The sequence below is a fragment of the Brachycentrus maculatus genome, unplaced genomic scaffold (assembly GCF_059751285.1).
Source record: "Brachycentrus maculatus isolate JH-2025_06_01 unplaced genomic scaffold, ASM5975128v1 h1tg000117l, whole genome shotgun sequence".
Lineage (NCBI taxonomy): Eukaryota > Metazoa > Arthropoda > Insecta > Trichoptera > Brachycentridae > Brachycentrus > Brachycentrus maculatus.
The window spans coordinates 2,813,322-2,832,453 of record NW_028280870.1 but is presented as its reverse complement, the minus strand read 5'-3'; the positions used below and the strand labels follow the sequence as shown (position 1 = coordinate 2,832,453).

General features: G+C 34.5%; 2 protein-coding genes across 3 annotated transcripts; both read left to right on the top strand.

The window, feature by feature from the left end:
* Positions 1-1,654: 1,654 nt before the first annotated feature.
* On the top strand, positions 1,655-8,310 carry LOC148309854 (trans-1,2-dihydrobenzene-1,2-diol dehydrogenase-like). The gene is made up of 6 exons (XM_088259468.1): positions 1,655-1,723; positions 4,214-4,427; positions 5,717-6,008; positions 6,738-6,984; positions 7,739-7,889; positions 8,177-8,310. Exons 2-6 carry the CDS (start codon positions 4,226-4,228, stop codon positions 8,281-8,283), a joined length of 999 nt encoding a protein of 332 aa, XP_088115594.1. The 5' UTR covers positions 1,655-1,723; positions 4,214-4,225; the 3' UTR covers positions 8,284-8,310.
* Positions 8,311-10,256: 1,946 nt separating this feature from the next.
* Positions 10,257-18,087, top strand: LOC148309853 (trans-1,2-dihydrobenzene-1,2-diol dehydrogenase-like). Of its 2 annotated transcripts, XM_088259418.1 has the most exons (7): positions 10,496-10,567; positions 10,646-10,684; positions 12,591-12,804; positions 14,250-14,541; positions 14,951-15,197; positions 16,021-16,171; positions 16,858-17,117. In XM_088259418.1, exons 3-7 carry the CDS (start codon positions 12,591-12,593, stop codon positions 16,965-16,967), a joined length of 1,014 nt encoding a protein of 337 aa, XP_088115544.1. In that variant the 5' UTR covers positions 10,496-10,567; positions 10,646-10,684; the 3' UTR covers positions 16,968-17,117. The 2 variants fall into 2 exon arrangements, with proteins under 2 accessions (XP_088115543.1, XP_088115544.1); XM_088259417.1 differs by lacking the exon at positions 10,646-10,684 and having other exon boundaries at positions 10,257-10,567; positions 16,858-18,087.
* Positions 18,088-19,132: the final 1,045 nt, after the last annotated feature.

The following is a 19,132-nucleotide window of genomic DNA, read 5'->3' as shown; positions in this document are numbered from 1 at the left end:
TAATGTAAGAAAATTATTTATACAATCAAATATGACATGGCTGAATGATGCAATCTATTTCAGATCTGCCCACTCCCATTATCCATCGTGAATGGCTCTTTTATATTCAAATTCTATTTTTAATGACCTTATAGATAATGGAAGCAGGTATGTATAACATTATTCTTCTTCTAACCCTTATCTGCACCCAATAGTGCATAAGGAACCGCATTGTATTGACACAGTGTTATCTTAATCGCTACTTACATGAAAATAAGGTAATCACTCCTGCGTTTCGAGAGGTCTTCATCATCTTCTTTAAATCCTTATCTGCACTCCAATGGTGCATAGGGCACTGCATCATATAAATGCAGAGTTATCTTGATCGTTAACACATAAAGGAAAGGTGATCAGCCCTCCGCTTCAGGTACCAGTCCAGGGTAATATTGAATAAATATAAGAGTGGAAAAATCACATATTTATTTGACCCCCCCCCTGGGAATCGAACCCGGGACCTCCAGAACAGTAGCCGAGCGTGCTGACATTACGTTACGGAGGCGGACAAAATCAGGGGGAAGTCCAGGGTAATATTAAATAATTATTATTGATTTTATACTATGATATTTATTTCATATTACCCTGGACTGGTCCCTAAAGCGTAGGAGTGATCACCTTGCCTTCATGTAACGATCAAGATAACACTGCATCAATACGATGCAGTGCCCTATGCACCATTAGGTGTGGATAAGGGTTAGAAGAAGAATATTAGAGTGTAAATCACTTATATTTTCAATTTAATTTATTATGTATAACATTATCCCATAATTATCAAAGTTCTTTTGAATAAAAGAGGTACGTGACAGATTTTGTTTGGATCTTGTAGTTCTTTATTACCATAAGTGTGTTAATTGTGATTTATGAGCTTTACGGGGAGGTGCTTTCTCGTGTTACGTGAGAGTAATTCTTAAATGCATTTATAATATAACGATTGTTTTAGCATATAGATGTTTGATTGTCACAAGTTTTAATTTGTTGATTATTTCTTCTGTGGTTGGCGTAAGGCTAGGTTACTGTACTAAAGGTCTAGTGTTTGATACTCGGGGGTCACAATAAATAATAGGTGATTTCTCAACCTAATCTTTAATCAACAATACACTGGATGATGGATAATTAGTTAGTTTTTACTTGGTGGCAAAAACATATGTATTAAATGTATCTGGAAAGATCTATAATATGAGAAATCTACTAATTTATCACAAGTGACTGATTCTCAAAATTTATTTAAAAAATTCAGTGTTCAGTAAATCCAAACTTTTCATTGCACAACATGACATCATCTATCGGGTTTTAGGTAAGATTAGATGATAATATTTTCATTAATGTAGCTAAAAAGATATATCGAAACAATAATTTATCCCAACGTTCCAAGTGACTGTGTGATCATTCTCAAACTCAGTGTTTAGTAAATCCAAAGTTCTCATTGCGCAATATTCCATCATCCATAGATTTGAGATAAGATCAGATAATGATATGTTCATTAATGCAGCTAGAAAAATCTATTGGAACACTTCAATATCTTTTCAAGTGGCCTAAAGATAAGATATAAAAATATATTTTTGTTATTTCTACATATAAGCAGTGCCAAATAATCATAACTGGCATTATCTAGCGTGGAGCCATCAACCACCAGTACAGTAAACAGTACTGTATATTATTTATTAATATTCAAACTAAGCAATCTCAGGTATGTCTCAACTTACAATTTTTAATATAATAAAACTGATATAAAATACGATATTTCGAGTGTCTCCAAATCTTTGTTCACAAATCTAGGTTTGTCTCCTTGGGACTTACTATTATTGATATCTTGACCTTTCCGGTAGTACAAAAATTGATGTCCGACTTTCTCTAGGGAGTGGGTTCTTTTTACAAGAAAATATTTTTTTTTCTTCATTAAATCGATGTATTATGAAGATAGAAATTATGTTAAAATATATATTTTTTTAAAAACACCTATTGAAATATTTTTCAATTATGACAAAATTACATACAAATATCCACAGATGTCATTGCTATACAAGTAACATCATACTAACTGACGGACAGACTTCAAAGTTCATTAACGTCGATACTCCTTTAAGGAAAATTCGCACTGACATTCATTTACGTCCATACTCCCGGACAGGTTAATAAAGACAAAGCAGAATATGGAAGTTTAGATATTTATAGGGCTTACAACCAGTCATAGGCTGGTTTAAGTGATCACATTATTCACATGCAGCATTCACCATTTTACCAATTAATTATTCATGACTTAATTTAGGGTAATCTTACATACATTTAATAAAGGTATAATAAATAAACTTACTGAATTCAACTATACATGGTGTCAAGAACTGATGAACGATGAAGGTGTCAATTGAAGTATAAACACAAACATTTCAGATTTGTGAAGTGTGGGTATCAATCATGGGTAAAGGCCCAGACTTCTGTATTCTTCTACATCTATGTTAAGATATCGATATGACATAATATAATTTAATATTAATCCAAAAAATATTGAATCCTTTCAACAAATTTTGTATTTAAGTCTGTGCATCTAGTTTTTTGGTCAGTTTGATAATGCCATTGCAATGTAAAACAGCCATCACAAAAATAAATCAATTTAGTAGAATTATGAATCATAATTGGCATAATCATAATTTCATTGGCCCCAATATTTTTACTGCATTAACTCCAAATATCAAATTTTTCTACAACATTTTGAGTGTGTCCAAATACTTGTTCACAAAATCTGGATTTTGTGAACAAGTATTTGGACACACTCAAAATGTTGTAAATAAATTGTCTGGTCAAATTAATTAAATCAAGCTTAAACAATAAAAATGAAAATGATATTTTCTGGCGTTTCTCATGTGTGTGATTATAATCCAGGATTCGGACCTCACATACTAATATAAGAGTTTCTGCTTAGTAAAAAGCTTCTTTACATCTCACCAATAGATGTCTGTAGTGAAGTTGTGATTAGTGATTCAAGAACAAGGTTTCTAAATTGGTTCATATATATAGAACTTCCAAGAATTTGAGTGGTGTGGTTGTCAATAATGGGTAGAATTGGTGAATGTTACACGTGTGTAAAGTGATCACTTAAACCAGCCTATGACGGTAGTCAGCCCCGTAAATGCCCAGACTTCCATATTCTTCTTCATCTTTGATGAGATGTCAAAAAGTAATATCATATTTTTCAATGGAAAAATAAATGATTTTTGATATTTTTTGTTGCCGGAAGATTCATAAAATGAAACACAGTTTTTCAGTAGTTGAAATACGTAAATTTCATTTATCTTCTTTTTGTGCCGCTCCACGCTGAAGGTTGTCAATCATGGCAATTTATACTTTGTCTGCAGCATGGAACAAGGGGGCAACGGCGGTGTGATGCGAATGATAGAGCATTGGGAGATGGTACGGGGAGTGCGAAACAGCAATGATGTGCCCGATGAATGTGCGATACAGGCAAGTGTCAAAAGTGTGTTAGAGATGTAGGAACTGCACGCCGCAAACACCGCAACTTCTATACATAGTTCTGGAATTCATGGGGGTAGTCGAGTCATCTTTTGTACTGCCAAGTACTAATCTTTCTCTAGAAGAGTAATTGCTATAAAACTGAGAATAAAATTTTGTGATGCTTACTTATAAATATAAGATGTGACACATCAAAAATCATGGATTATGGAATATATCGCCTGTATTGAATATATAGGGTCTTTCAATCAATAGCAATATATACAATTTTAAATTATTGTAATGGCAAAACTGCTTATTTTTTTAAAAAGTTTCTTGTGTTATTTGTGTTTAGTAGGTTATGTCATTTAATCATGGACAGATACGCGCTTCAACAACGTTTAGCGTTGTTTAGCGTTTATTATTAAATTGTTTTATGAGCAAATGAGCTCTGGTTTTGATAAACTGAATTTCAACTTTAAACTTCAAAAAATAATAAGGATTGTTGTCATTTTAATTATTTAAAATTGTTTCATTGCCAATGAAACACCCTTTATTTCAATAACAGTGATATATTCATTATAATGGGAAAGATAGAAGGACTGAACCGGGATAAGAGAGGTGGAGGAGTAGTTCAGGACGGCAAAGGATCGCGAAACCTTTGTCAGAGTGATCGCCAATGTTGGGGCAAACTAACAGAAAAAAATTGATTGTATTGAATGATTTTTATCAGATCACAGGTAAGATGGCTCTCCGTTGGGGTATCGCAAGCGCCGGGAAGATCTCCCACGACTTTGCCACGGCTCTGGGCACCCTCCCGTCCAGTGATCATGTGATGACAGCCGTGGGAGCTCAAGACCTGACCAGAGCCAAGGAGTTCGCCGCCCTTCACAAGATCCCAGCTGCCTACGGTGGATATGAGGCCCTGGCAAAGGACCCCAATATTGGTAGGTACTTATTCATTATTTTTAAAAAATCCTGGTAGAAATGTTAACAAAATTTTATTTACTTATTCGGAGATCAAACAGCATAACATATATATATTATATATATATATATATATATATATATATATATATATATATATATATATATATATATATATATATATATATATATATATATATATATATATATATATATATATATATATATATATATATATATATATATATATATATATATATATATATAAACATACAATTTTTTATAATATGATTCCTTAAGAGGTTCGTTATAATATTCCTTATAATACGATTCCTTAAAAGTTTTATTAATTTTTAAAAAAATAATAAGTAAATAATTAGTAATGTACACTGAACTCCGTATTTAAAAGGTAGATATGTTCCGCAAGATACTGTGCAAAAAATGGTGGATAGATTTCCTTGTACATATAAAAATCAATTCAGGATATCAACGAAATAAAAGTCATTATTGCTTTTGTATCTTAATTTTATTGAAAAAATATATTAAAAAAAAAAATGGCAATAAATTACTGTCATATTCACCTAGCCCCCATCCGTATACTTTTCTGCGCATAGTACTGAGTAGTAAGTACATGTGAGGGATGTAGCAAATTTCAAATTATGCATTGTTGAATAAAGATTTTTTTTTTGAACTGTGTTATTTTCAATTAGCATTAAAAAAATACTGTTGTATAAAAAATGTTTAACTGCACTAACCACTTCACACTATGGAGGTTGTCAAATTACCAGTGTATGACTTACACCACACATTGGAAAAGAAAATGAAGGAGGATTTACTAATCCAGGAAAAGGAGTAAGATGGCAGCATTAGCTAGGGCGTTTGAGGTTGCATACCTTTACTTCTACTAACTTGTGTGACTTGGACACTGATACAAACATAAAATTTCCATTTATTTTTCTAAGATTTGGCTGCATTTATTATTTACCTTCCTTATTAACATAATCTTCTGTCCGCCTCCGTAGTGTAATGGTCAGCACGCTCCGCTACCGTTCTGGAGGATCCGGGTTCGATTCCCAGGGGGGGTAAAATAAATGTGAGTGATTTTTTCACTGTAATATTTATTCAATATTACCCTGGACTGGTACCTGAAGTGGAGGGCTGATCACCTTTCCTTCATGTGTAAACGATCAAGATAACACTGCGTTTATATGACGCAGTGCCCTATGCACCATTGGGGTGCGGATAAGGGTTTTATTATATTAACATAATACATATTAGGTTTAAAATTGCCATATTATTTCTCTTCTAGATATTGTATACATTGGAAACCTGATCACCCAGCACTGTGATGTCTCCAAGCTCATGCTGGAGAATGGGAAGCACGTGCTCTGCGAGAAGCCACTCTGCATCAACCAGAAAGAAGTAAAGAGCTTGGTGGAGTTCGCTCGCAAGAAGAAACTGTTCCTGATGGAAGCCGTCTGGGCGCGCTTCTTCCCAGCCTACTTCGAGATGAGGAACCTCGTGAGCTCCGGAGCTCTCGGGGAAATACAGCAAGTCAACGTACAGTTTGGTGTGCTCATCAGCGAAGTAGAAAGAATCAAGTATGTACCTTCTTCTTCTAATTATTATATAATAAGAAGTAAAACGTTCAAAGAACTATACATAAAAAATATGAACAAGATGAGGACCATGTGTTTCCTTGGATATGTGTTTTCCATCTTGGGACCTGAATACATATACGAGTGGCTACAGTTCCGAGTTAAACTCTTATAATAAAGCTTTAATGACAATTTAACAAATATTACTACAAACCTTAAACATAGCAATATAATAAGCAGAATGGTGGTCACAGTTTTCCTCTACAGAGGTAAAATTTTTGATAGTTGTGATTACAGTCCCTCGCAAACGGTGGACCGAGGACTCTACAACTTGCTTTTGTGTAAGATGTGTTAAGTTAAGCTGTTAAGCTAGGATATACACCTTCATCTTATGTCATATCTACCTTTGACTTTCTCATGTTATATAATATGTTTTACTTAGTATATTACGAGTATTTCTCTCTCCTCATAAAAGTACTTTTATGCATCTAGTAAATGTTAATCTAGGAAATGTCAACATTTACTAAATGTCTCAATAGTGGAGTGGAATGGGTGAAAATGAATTCGATAAAATTCTCGCATATAACTAAAACCCCTTGATAAACCCAGTATGATAAATGGTTTTAGCAAAATTAGGTTTATTAATTTTTGCAAAAATGTGATGCGATTTCAGCTGTTACTTTATAGCGAAATCTTGCAGTTGATAAAGTGTCAATTATGTTTTTTTTTCAGGAGCAAGGCATTGGGCGGTGGCACTGTGCTGGACCTCGGAATCTACCCACTGCAGTTCTCCCAGATGATATTCGGGTGTGAGCCAACCAAGGTGGTGGCTGCGGGACACCTGAACAGCGACGGAGTGGACACTTCCATGTCTTGCGTGCTCACTTACCCCAACGGAGGAACTGCCAGCCTGTCCACTCACTCCAAGGTGTACCTCTCCAATGAAGCCGTGGTTGTCGGGAGTAAAGGCACTGCCAGGGTAAGATAATCATTTTTATACCATTTATTGCTTCAACACCTGTATTTTTCACCTCTTCATTTCATTACAAACACAGTAAGAGAAACCGCTTGCAGTTTTTTTTTTTACTCAGTGATTCTGACTTATGTTTTTGAGGCAGTACAATACTTACCAATTCACAGGCGCTCTGCCGCTCTTTTTTAAACAAGGATTGCCACTCCTTGATGGTGATATTTTGACTTCATTAGGAATGAGAAAATATGGTGAAAGACGCAGCAACCTACAATCACAATTGTCATCAAGGAAAGGCAATTCATTTGGCTAGGTCGTGTACTTTGCATGCCTCTCGAGAGCCGCCATCGAGCTTGCCTCTTGTACAAGATTAAGTCCCTGCCAGCAGTTCTTGCCAGAAATTCAGTATGCAGACCTGGTTTGATAGGATGCAAGGAGCTGGCAGCTGACAGAAGAGCTTGAAGGCAGTTTGTGGACTCCATACGATAGAAATGGATTAATAAAACGACAATATTTTCTTCTACAGGTTCTCTTATGTAAAACGGAATTTTACCATTTTCAAATGAAATAAAATGGAATACAAAAGACTTAAGGATAAAAATCATTGCAGGAAAGATAGCCTTCACATAACAACAACGTTTAGCCAGTTGATACAGAAAAATATCGAGCTTACTCATTTAGAAGTAAAATCAAATACTGTACAAAGGGGATACATAAAACTGCTTTTTAAATACGTAATTAAGTTTAAGTTTTGTTTCATTAGCTTCCTTGGTTCTGGTGCCCCGACAAGATCCAAATGCCCGATGGAACGTGGAAGGAATGGCCCCTCCCCGAAGCCGCTCACAAGTTCAACTTTGATAACAGTTGCGGGCTTCGCTACGAAGCGGAAGAGTGCAGGAGGTGCATCAAAGCCGGTAAACTAACTATATTGCATACAAATACACTAAGATCAATTGTCATTTCTTTAAATATTAGATTTCAACAGAGATGAAACATATTTTTATACAAAGGGTATGGAAATCTAAGCATTCACGGGGTTTATGACTTGCCACTGGCTGGCTTAAGTGAACTTTATACACTGTGTAACATTCATTGTTCCGCCTAAATTGCCTCAATAGGGTCTTCAAGGATCAATGATAATATTTTAAATCATATGGCAGGTAATTAGGTGATAGAAAATAATATTGCTTTGTGTGTTCAGGTTTGACGGAGTCCCCCATCATGACCTGGAAGGACAGCTTGACCATTGCGGGATTGGAAGACACGATCCGAGGGCAGATTGGCGTGAAGTTCCCGCAGGATGATTGAATGAACTCGGGATACGTTACTTGTAATCATATAAAGTAGAACAATAAATAATTTATAATTAAAAACAGTGCATTATTATTTTGCGTATCCATTGTTCCATTTTGTTATTTTTCAGTTTAACCCTCTCTTTCCGGTGTTGTGTAACTTGTACACATTGCTTCTAATACCTTAATATTGATATAAAAATAATAAATACAAGGCTAAGATTTTAGGTATTCCTCCATAGCATATTTACGCATTGATTTAAAAAATAATATTAATAATAGTCAGAATTTATCGGGTACATCGGAGGTATTTTGTGAATATCGGAAACAAATTTGCGTATAAACAGCGCGTGAAGAGTGTGCGGGAACCACGACACTATATTCGCATCTCACTCTTGCATACTTGCACTGTGCAAGCATGAAGAGCTCAAAGCTCAATGTCCTCTGGCTATTGGCTAGCGGGCTAGCAGCAAGCAGCAGTAACTTTTTAGCTACCGACAAGATTAGACCTATACTTCTTCCGTGGGCGTTGCCAGATGGTTTTTTAATGTTTTCACCAAAGAAATCTGAATTATTATAATTTTTTACTTCATTTATAATTAATTAAGGGGATTAGCTATTGATGTCCGTATTTTTCCGATTTAAAATTGTTAATTTTTTATTGTGTAATGCTACCCAACACCGGGACGTGCGTTTTAAAGGAGGGAAAGTTTAAGGAAATCGCAATGTAGTATTTTTGTAAATATTTCTTAAATTAATGTCATAAACTCTATTTATCAGTTTTATATTTATGAAACTCAATGCTATTAAAAATCTATTATTGTTACTTTCGAAGTTCATAACTACCTAATTAGCCATCACACTGCTCTCCTCCGGGGTAGGCAGAGAGGATAGAATCCCAAACTACTTTGCCTATATAAACATTCCTTACCTCTTCAACATTCATACATCAGTTATTCCTTCTCTTGACTGTCCACGTTCAAGTATTTCAGTACCTACTTCGGTCTTCCTCTGCTTCTACATCCAACAATATTTCCCGTGTTACTATTCTTTCCTCGCTCATCTGTCCTACTTATCCAAAACATCTCAACACATCTTTCTTAATTTGATGGATAATGTTTATCTCACAGCCTTTCATACCGTAATTCACATTTCAAATAACGTTTTGATTCACATTTGCCTGAGTGATCACATTTTGATAGCATTCAGTCTACTTTACTCCTTCTTTTGCCAACTTCATACTTCACTTCCACACAGGGTTTGTACCAGGACTGCGTTGTACTCTGCTAGTTCATTATTGTTATTTATTCTGATTAAATTATTTATTCTTATTAAATTTAAGCGGAGGGCTGATCACTTTTCCTTCGTGTGTTAACGATCAAGATAACACTGCGTTTATATATTATGCAGTGCCCTATGCACCATTGGGGTGCGGATAAGGGTTCGACTTATTAAATATACAAAAATGTCAATTTCTGCTATTTTTGTAGGCCTAAGAAGTCTGTTATTAAAAATGGCAATCAAGTTATGGGAAAGTGGGCTCGAACCTAAAAATTCTGAATCAGAATCTACGACACTAACCACGGGATGACAATTTGAGTCGACATTAAAAATAAAAATAATGATAATGCATCACTTATATGGTGCCATTTTTTTGGAAAATAGTACCTCAAGAGGATTGTTTCGCCATGATGCAGTGCCCTATGCACCATTGGGTTTAAATAAGGGTTCCATTGTAATTCTGTAAACATACTTGGAAGCGCTATTTGTTTTAAATAAAATATTTTTTTATTAAATAAATTGAACTAAAAATTACATTTTCATACTTATTATTATGATACTATTATGATTTTTGCTTGAATGAAATGTTGAAATCATTTTATGATACAGGTAACATTTTTGTTATTAGATTATGTAACAAACCTCACGTAAAGAGAAATAATGTACATAAGTACTATATTGTTACTTGTGTTACTACCTACATGTACCGAGTGCTGATATGAGTGTCTTGTCACCTATTGCAGTATTGTGAGTGTGATAATGGACTAAGCAAACATTTAATGTGATAAGTGTTTTAACTTTAAATGGTTTGGATTTCCACTCTACGCTCGGTTTGCTGATATTTTTCCATTATTACGGACACACAGCGCTCGGAAGTGCACGGGTCATTATTAAAAGTGGTAATTAGATTCCCTACCCTATAATTGGGAAATTATCAATGTGGTCACGTGATATTAACAGATTGCTGATAGTGTAAGTGCGTTTCAAGGTGGATGTATTAAAGATATCTAAATTACAAGGTAAATTGAAATAACAAAAGGCATTGGATATATTGAATAAATAATGTAACTATTTTAATAAATACTTTTTTTGTATAGATAAAAGATAGTGAAAAAATCATTAAATCACTATTGGAGGTACGTATTTTAAAATAAATTTTTATCACTAGAATAATGTAACTAGTTTACTGTTATTTTATTATTTATTATTTAATAATTGCTTTTCTTTCTTTTGTTCTTAGACTTACTCTATTATTACTTTCATATACCAAAGGATTAATTTTAAATCTACTAATTACTCTACCTAGTAAATTATATTTAAAATTCAGTTATCGTGTTGAGTTTTACATCCTAAATAATAAAAAATACAACATTTTAAATTATTTGTTGATTTGGCATTAATTTTGTGGAAACACTGAAGAAGTAGAAATAAAATACTTGTATTAGACCACTTTTGATTTTATTAATTTAAACACAACTAGTTTCAAGAACTACAGATGTATTCATCAATAGGTGAAAATACAAAATGTTTATGAGATGTATTCTCAGAACTAATCTTGTTTACATTAATAAACTCAAAAGTGGTTTTAAATAAATGTTTTATTTTTTATTTATCCTTACACCTACAGATATATCATTCTGGAATGTTTTTTTTTAAATTATGATAATTGGAAAAACCTAAAGGATTTGAATATCAAATTTCCAAAGTAAAAGTACAGGCTCAATGTCTATATTTTTAGTATATTTTTGTGAAAATTTTATGTCAACAGATTGTTTCATCCACAAGATCTTAATCAAACAAACAACCTTTGAGAATTTTAGTACAAACTTTGCGCAACCAAATTGTGTTTAGCCTTTATTGTGGGTACACACAACTTTATACTTTATACATACATTATAATTGTAATGTATGGGTGAAAAATATTGTATTTATGACTGCACATTAAAATGCTGTGAAATATTACTACCAGCATATCAGAGCTGTTAAACAACAATTGTAAATAATCACTAAGGTCATTTATTATTCTGAAAATTTTATACAATATTATACCGTCGCTACATTTAATCAATAGCCTATGTATTTTATGAAAACTTAGACACATTCAGAATGTTTTAAGTATAAATAACATTATTGTATGCTATTTATATAAAGATTTATCTCTTTTGTGATAAATAAAATATTAAAAATGGATTAGTATCTGTCAAACGGAATAAAAATAATAATAATAATAATGTGAGATAATGAAATATGTGTGAAAAAAACTGTTTCAAATAAAAAATATTATTTATAGTGATATAACTTCTTCTAGCTTTTATTCACACCCAATAGTGCATTAATCACATAATGAGAGTGTCATATTGACCGTCAATTATGTAAAGGTAAGGTGATTGATTCTGCGATTTAGGTACCAGTACAGAGAAATTATTATTTAAATAAAAAATCATTTAAATTAATTGTGGCCCCCTCTGGGAATTGAAGCTGGGACTTTCAGCACGGAAGCCAAACACACTAACCACTACACTATGGAGGCGAACTCTCTTCGTTGAGTGATGACAGATTTACATGGATGCTATGCTAATTATTGTCATATTTACATCCTCATAATCTCGGCTTTTACTTCTTTCCGTCTTCCACCATTCAAACATCATTTTGCCACACATTTGTGTAAGTGATTTGTTGTTCTTTGCTCCATGCTTTACTTTCATTCATTAGGGTTGATACGAGGACTCCATTGTGAATTGCTAGTTTAGCTTTCACTATTAGGCTTTTGTTTGCTACAACTGCTTTCAGTTCACCATTCACAATAATATAAAATAATTATGTCTCTGAAAAAAGTATTTCTACTCCGGGATTTGAACCCTGGATTTTCGGATGGCGCATCCATTGCTATAAATATATTGAATTTCCTGATGGAAAAGCTTAAATTATTAAGAAATAATTACGTAAATTAAAAAACAAAGGTTTTAAAAACACAATCCTCAGATTTTCAAAGCAGAATATTTGTGACATATTTGTAAAACATTTGATGTATTTTCGATACAGATGAATCACCATGGATGTCTACACTGGGGAGTGGCGGGGGCAGGGATGATGAGCCATGACTTTGTGACAGCTGTTGCGACCCTCCCGGCCTCTGAACACAGAGTCGTGGCAGTGGCTGCTGCGAACCACGATAAAGCCAAGGATTTTGCATCCTTGCATAATGTAAAGAACGCCTATGAAGGATACGACTGTCTGGCTAGAGACAGCGATGTTGGTGAGAATTATTGATCTGCTATGACCATTGATGGATCTAGTGGCCTTTAACTAAAAAGGAATGATTAAATACATATTTCTTAATTAACATGAACATATTCTTTCTTCCCTTGAAAGCAAGTGCCTATCCTAAGTGAATCTTCTTCTTTTTCTTTTTTATGAGCCCTCTGACCACCACTGCTGGATATAGGTCTCTTCCCCTTCTTTTCATTTACTCCGGTTGATTTTATCCCCCACAGTGACAATATCTGTAAGACCATCTCTTTTTGGGGTCTTCCGACACCTCTTTTGCTCTCCCAAGGTCTCCATCGTAGAATTCTTGGGGTCCATCTTGTGGGGTTCTGTCTTGTTATATGCTCTGCCCACTGCCATTTGAGTTTTCCCACGCGATCCATGATGTCCTCTACTTAGGTTTTTTTCCTGGTATATTCATTTTTAATTTTACCTCTCAGGCTAAAACCAAGCATGGATCTTTTCATGGACCGCTGTGTGCACTTGAGGTTTTCTGCATTTCTCTTTGTCAGAGCCATAGTCTCTAGTGCATATGTGCTCACTGGCAGCATGCAGCATTCATAAACTTTTCTTTTCAAACAGGTCAGAATCTCTTTATTTTGTAGAATCTGTTTGAGTTTTCCAAAAGCCGCTCAACTTAGTCCTATTCTTCTTGGCAGCTCCGCCGTTTGGTTATTTTTTCAAAGTTTTATCTTCTGTCCAAGATATATCTACCCGTCTACTATTTGTAAATTTTCATTATTGACAGAGATGATCTGGTATTCGGGTTCATATTTATACCGATTTTATTAGAAGCCTCATGCGATTCTTTTTACCATTTGACTTAGTTCCCTAAGTAAATCTAATGACCAAGTATTTATAATGTAAAACTCCGTGTTAACACATTTTTTACAGTGTGCACATATTTGTGCATTTTAGAAACCTTATGTTCCGGCGGTGTGCCTATTTTTGTGCATCTCAGTTACCTTTAACTTCATATACAAAAAACACATCTCAAACGTCTAATTTCATTTTCACGTTTGATTTATTGTACGGTTCATAGGTAATATATAATACAAAAATATTATCGGATCTTTTCTGTCTTCATTCTTTTGATTTTATCAATGTATGCGTGATTTTTTTTAAATACTGGTAACAATTAGTTTAAAACTGCCATGGGTTCAATTTTCCACTCCACTGCAATGTGAAGAATAATTTTGTAGCATAGTGCGTTCAGTATTGATTGAAAATAATACACAAAACACTGCAATTAATACTTATTTAAAAGGCTTTCAAGGTCTTGCACAATTTTTGAATGAAAAATGTTGTGGAAATTTGATACTAGTTTTCACTTCAAGCACCATATTCTATTATATATGTTTATGTAAATGCCACGGTTTTAATATTATATGATATGTAATTCTATGATTTCAATGTGTGTACATTTTTTGACAGATATTGTTTATATTGGAGTCATCACCCCTCAGCATTTCGAAGTTTCTAAACTAATGTTAGAACATGGCAAGCACGTCCTCTGTGAGAAACCCATGTGCATGAACCACAGAGAGGCCGAAGAATTAATACACATTGCAAAACGGAATAAACTATTCTTAATGGAAGGCGTGTGGTCACGATTCTTCCCGGCCTATGAATCTTTAGACAAACACATACAATCGGGGTCCATGGGCGACGTTCTGCAAGTGAATGTACAGTTCGGAGTGCCCATCAGTGAAAAGGAAAGGCTAACGTAAGTGGATATTACCAAATCACATATAATAGAACAATCATTCAAATTTTTCTCTTTAAAGAAGACATCCAACAAAATTATTATTTTTAATTTAAGTTAGCTTAGTAAATACACATTACGCATAATTTTCAAACGCATGCATCGAAACCGGTGTCACAGTAGATTTTATGAAATAGTGGTATTTACTATGTAAAAATTTAATAAAAAATGGATAGAAGTATTATTTTTAAAGTCCCTAATTTAGAAACCATTTTTTTAAAAGTAAGGAAATAGAACACTTATAAGTGTCTCCTGCTTTTCCCACAAACAGTGTGTTAATATGAATCCCGGAGTACAGGTATTTTTTTTACACTTTTACAAAGTGCTTACAAGGAGTTTCATGTAAGAAATAAGGTTTTTATTGTATTAGGTTTAAGGAGTTGGGCGGTGGCACGATTCTGGACTTGGGAGTGTACGCCATCCAGCTGGCGCAGCTGGTGTTTAAGGGGGATCCTGAGAAGGTGGTGTGTGCGGGGCATCTGGGGCCCGGCGGCGTGGACGAGTCCATGTCCTGCGTGCTAGCCTACAGCGGGGGCCGCACCGCCACGCTCACTACGCACTCACGGGTGCTGCTCACCAACGAGGCCCTCATCGTGGGCACCCGGGGCACTCTTAAGGTGGGACATTCTACATTTACATCTTTAAGTACTGGGTGTAAAAAGCTGCTTATGGAGTACAGATGGGGGCTGGACATGTGGCAGCACTGGAGCACAGTGCTGCGTTTGCCAGTGAGCTGATTTTCATCTACTACATCTCTCCAATCGTTTTTTGTTTGTTTGTTAATTATTGTAATTTTAATTCCATTAAATACAAAAAAAATTGTAAAACATATATGTCTGACTATGTATTGCACCCATCACTTAGTCAAGCTGGAATAATATTTTTATTACTATTATTATTAAAACCATTTTGCGGTGTGTCAAACACGGAATGCTGACATTTTACAGTTGTCATCAGGATATTTTTTTTAGATTCACTACAGAAATATGCACGCATATGGCGATCCAAATGAAGTTTAAAGCGCAGTAACTAATCTTTTGATATCCTTTTATTAAATGATAGCTTTAAATAAAAAAATCTTATCTAAAAGTTCAAGCGAGTTAGATGATTTCTTCTGCAGGTGATGCAGTGACCCCTGAATCCGTCGTTTGCCATCCCTGACATCAGTGGCGTGCACAGTTTTTGATCAGGGTAGGAAGTAGTAGGGTTGGGTAAGGATAAGGCGTAGTAGGCACTGGTCTTGTTTCTTGATGGAACGCTAGTAATCCAGGGTAGGTACTGCTTTTCTGCACGCCTCTGCCTCACATGGATGTCACTGCTGGGACATTTATATTGTATACATCTTATACATTCTGGATGTCATGCGCTTCTTATTGATCTGATCTGATTAGCATGAGAAACTAAATGAAAGTTAATGTTACTGTCGGTTTAATGTTTCAGCTGAAGGAGTTCTGGGCGCCGACAGTATTCCAGGCGTCGGCTGCGGACATCACGGAATGGGACCTCCCTCAGGGAGCTCATCGCTTCAACTTCCACAACTCTGCAGGACTCAGCTACGAAGCCGCGGAGTGTAGAAGATGTATAAAAGCCGGTGAGCCGACTCAATTTTTACAGTGCCAAATTTAACAAGAACTAACCATTACGTATTATGATTCACGCACCGATCTTCGGCATTTCTTTTTACAGATTTAATAAATAAATATATTAGATATCTATAAGGAGGTATGGACATGTGGAGCGAATGAATAGCGAGAGAATGACTAAGAAAGTATATTTGGCAAATGAACAGAACAGAACGACGATGGTCAAAAGAGACTTGCCCAGATCAAACTAAAATTTTCTTCTTCAAACCTTCATCCACAATCGATGATATATAAAGCGCACTGCATCATAAAAACGCAGTGTTCTCTTGATCGTTAACACATGAAGGAAAGGCGATCAACCCTCCGCTTCGGGTACCAGTCCAGAGTAATATTGAATAAATATGAGTGAAAAAATCACTTATATAACCCCACCCCTGGAATCGAACCCGGGACCTCCAGTGCGGTAGCCGAGCGAGTTGACCATTACACTACGGAGGCGGACATCTGGTGGTGTCAAAAGTCTACGTAATCGGAGGCCATGATTAGATGTATGTATGTGAAGGAAGCTAGGATTGTATTTTAGGACAGAAGAGTATGGCGTTCTCTCCTCTCTGCCTTCCCCTGCAGTGAAACGGCATGATAGTAGTTATATGTAGTAGTAGTATAAATAAATATGTATTTTTCTACCTTCCAGGATTACTAGAAAGTCCCAAACTGACTCACGGTGAGAGCCTTTCCCTGGCAAAGATTGAAGACACGCTGAGACAACATTTGGGGGTGGTTTTTCCTCAAGATCAAAACTAAATACATCATATTCAAAACTATCATTTATTATTTAAAAGTACAGCGTAAACTTAAACTCATTATTGTAGAAAAATTACATTGGTTCATTTTATCTGTTTCCACATACAGCGATGCCTCAAATAACAAACGATGTGCGCCACGAACTTTCTATTCGTCCATTATGCGACGTAGAAGAACATCACTCCACACAACGGACTGTATCAATCTTATGACACAGTATATATGAGTTCACAACAGCCACTATGTTGGATTGAGAAAGCTTTTTAGTAAGCAGAGACCCATTTATTTGGATGTATGCATGATCCGAACCCCAGACTATATTCACATACTGGGAAACGCCTAAAAAAATATAAAAACTAACTGGAGAAAACCCAGATTTGTGAATTATTTGGAATCACTCAAAATGTTGTGTATTTTGTATGTCTCTTATAGCTTCTAAAAAAAAGCAGAAAGATGATTTCCTGTTGTCATGGAAAAACGCGTTTCATACAACGAACATGCTCCCGGAACGAACTAAGTATGTTATACGAGGCATCACTGTATCTATTGGTAATACATACAATATGTATCTCGTAAAGTTGCAATCACCAAGAAAATATTTTGGAAGGCATTCCAAATTACAAATGTATTTTTATTGTTATAAAAACAAATATGTCATTTATTAACCCTAATTCAAATTGTTATTTCTTTATATTATCAATTAAATATATATCCAACAGTAAAAAAAAACATTTATTAAAAAGATGCAGAATTTTTATAATGCGATACATATTATCACAAAATATATATCACAGATAATACAATAGGGTCTTTTCACATGTTTTTTAATATCTATCAAAAAGTAAAATAAAGCGATAAATTACAATGGTAATTGTATATATTTTTTTATTTTCATATCTTAATGAACTTTTTAAATTTTGAATATTTTTGCGTAGTACGAAATCCGTGACAGCAGTTGTTAAAATAGTATCCTCAATTATGATTTATGAAAAGACCCTATTGCTTTTATAAACAGTTTGTATGTACATAAATTTGATTTTGTATTTCATATATGGTTTGTATGTATGTAAACATTTACAATATAAAATGATTCATATAAATAAATTCATTTGGTGTCTTCTTTTGAATGTTGGTAATGATTTTAAAAATCAGGATGGTAACTTAATATCAGTAAACAAAGAACGTATAGTAACACTAGCCACTTAGAAATATGTAATGGCAAAATTATATTATTATACAAAAAATATCAATAATGATATGTAGCTATAATATTTAAAATAATAAAGGCTGATTTTGAAGCGGTAAGTATTCAATCGTTTTCGTGCTGAGATTTTTTTTTATATGTATGCTAAAATTGCTAAAGACTTGCTGCAAAAATGGTCCATTTAAAATTTAATGGAAATTGTAAGGGTGAAAACAATAGGTTTTTAATAGATTTATATTATCCACTGACACTTCGTGATGGAATTGCATTTTTAATTTATTATTAGATTAAAACCAATATTTTTGGTTTTAATCTAATAATAAATTAAAAATGCAATTCCATCACGAAGTGTCAGTGGATAATATAAATCTATTAAAAACCTATTGTTTTCACCCTTACAATTTCCATTAAATTTTAAATGGACCATTTTTGCAGCAAGTCTTTATAAAGGCAAGCGGGCAAGAGGACGGTCTCCAACAAGATGGACAGACCAAATAAAGGAATTAACCGGATCCTCGCTAAACGCTGCCATCAAGTTGGCCCAGGACCGGGAAGAATGGAGAGGACTTGTGCACCAAGTGCCTGACATTCCAGAAGACCACGACGCTCAGCATTGAGCAAGAAGATGAAGAAGATTTGACCAGCGACCGGGTTTCGTCGTTACCGACATCATCAGACTGGTCAATGATGTCGGTAACGACGAAACCCGGTCGCTGGTCAAATAAAAAAGTGGAAAAGCTAAAAGTATTGGTTTTAATCTAATAATAAATTAATTAATAGGTTTTTAGGAAAAATATATTTATATTTTTCACTAAAAATTAGAATGATTTGTTTATTTGTGAATATTATAAACAAATTGGAATTTTAGCTCAACCGCCAAAATACAATGGCATAAAAGTCGGTATATCGACGGCGGCCTTTTTGACAAAGTATACCAAAGTTAATGTATCGATTCTCAGCT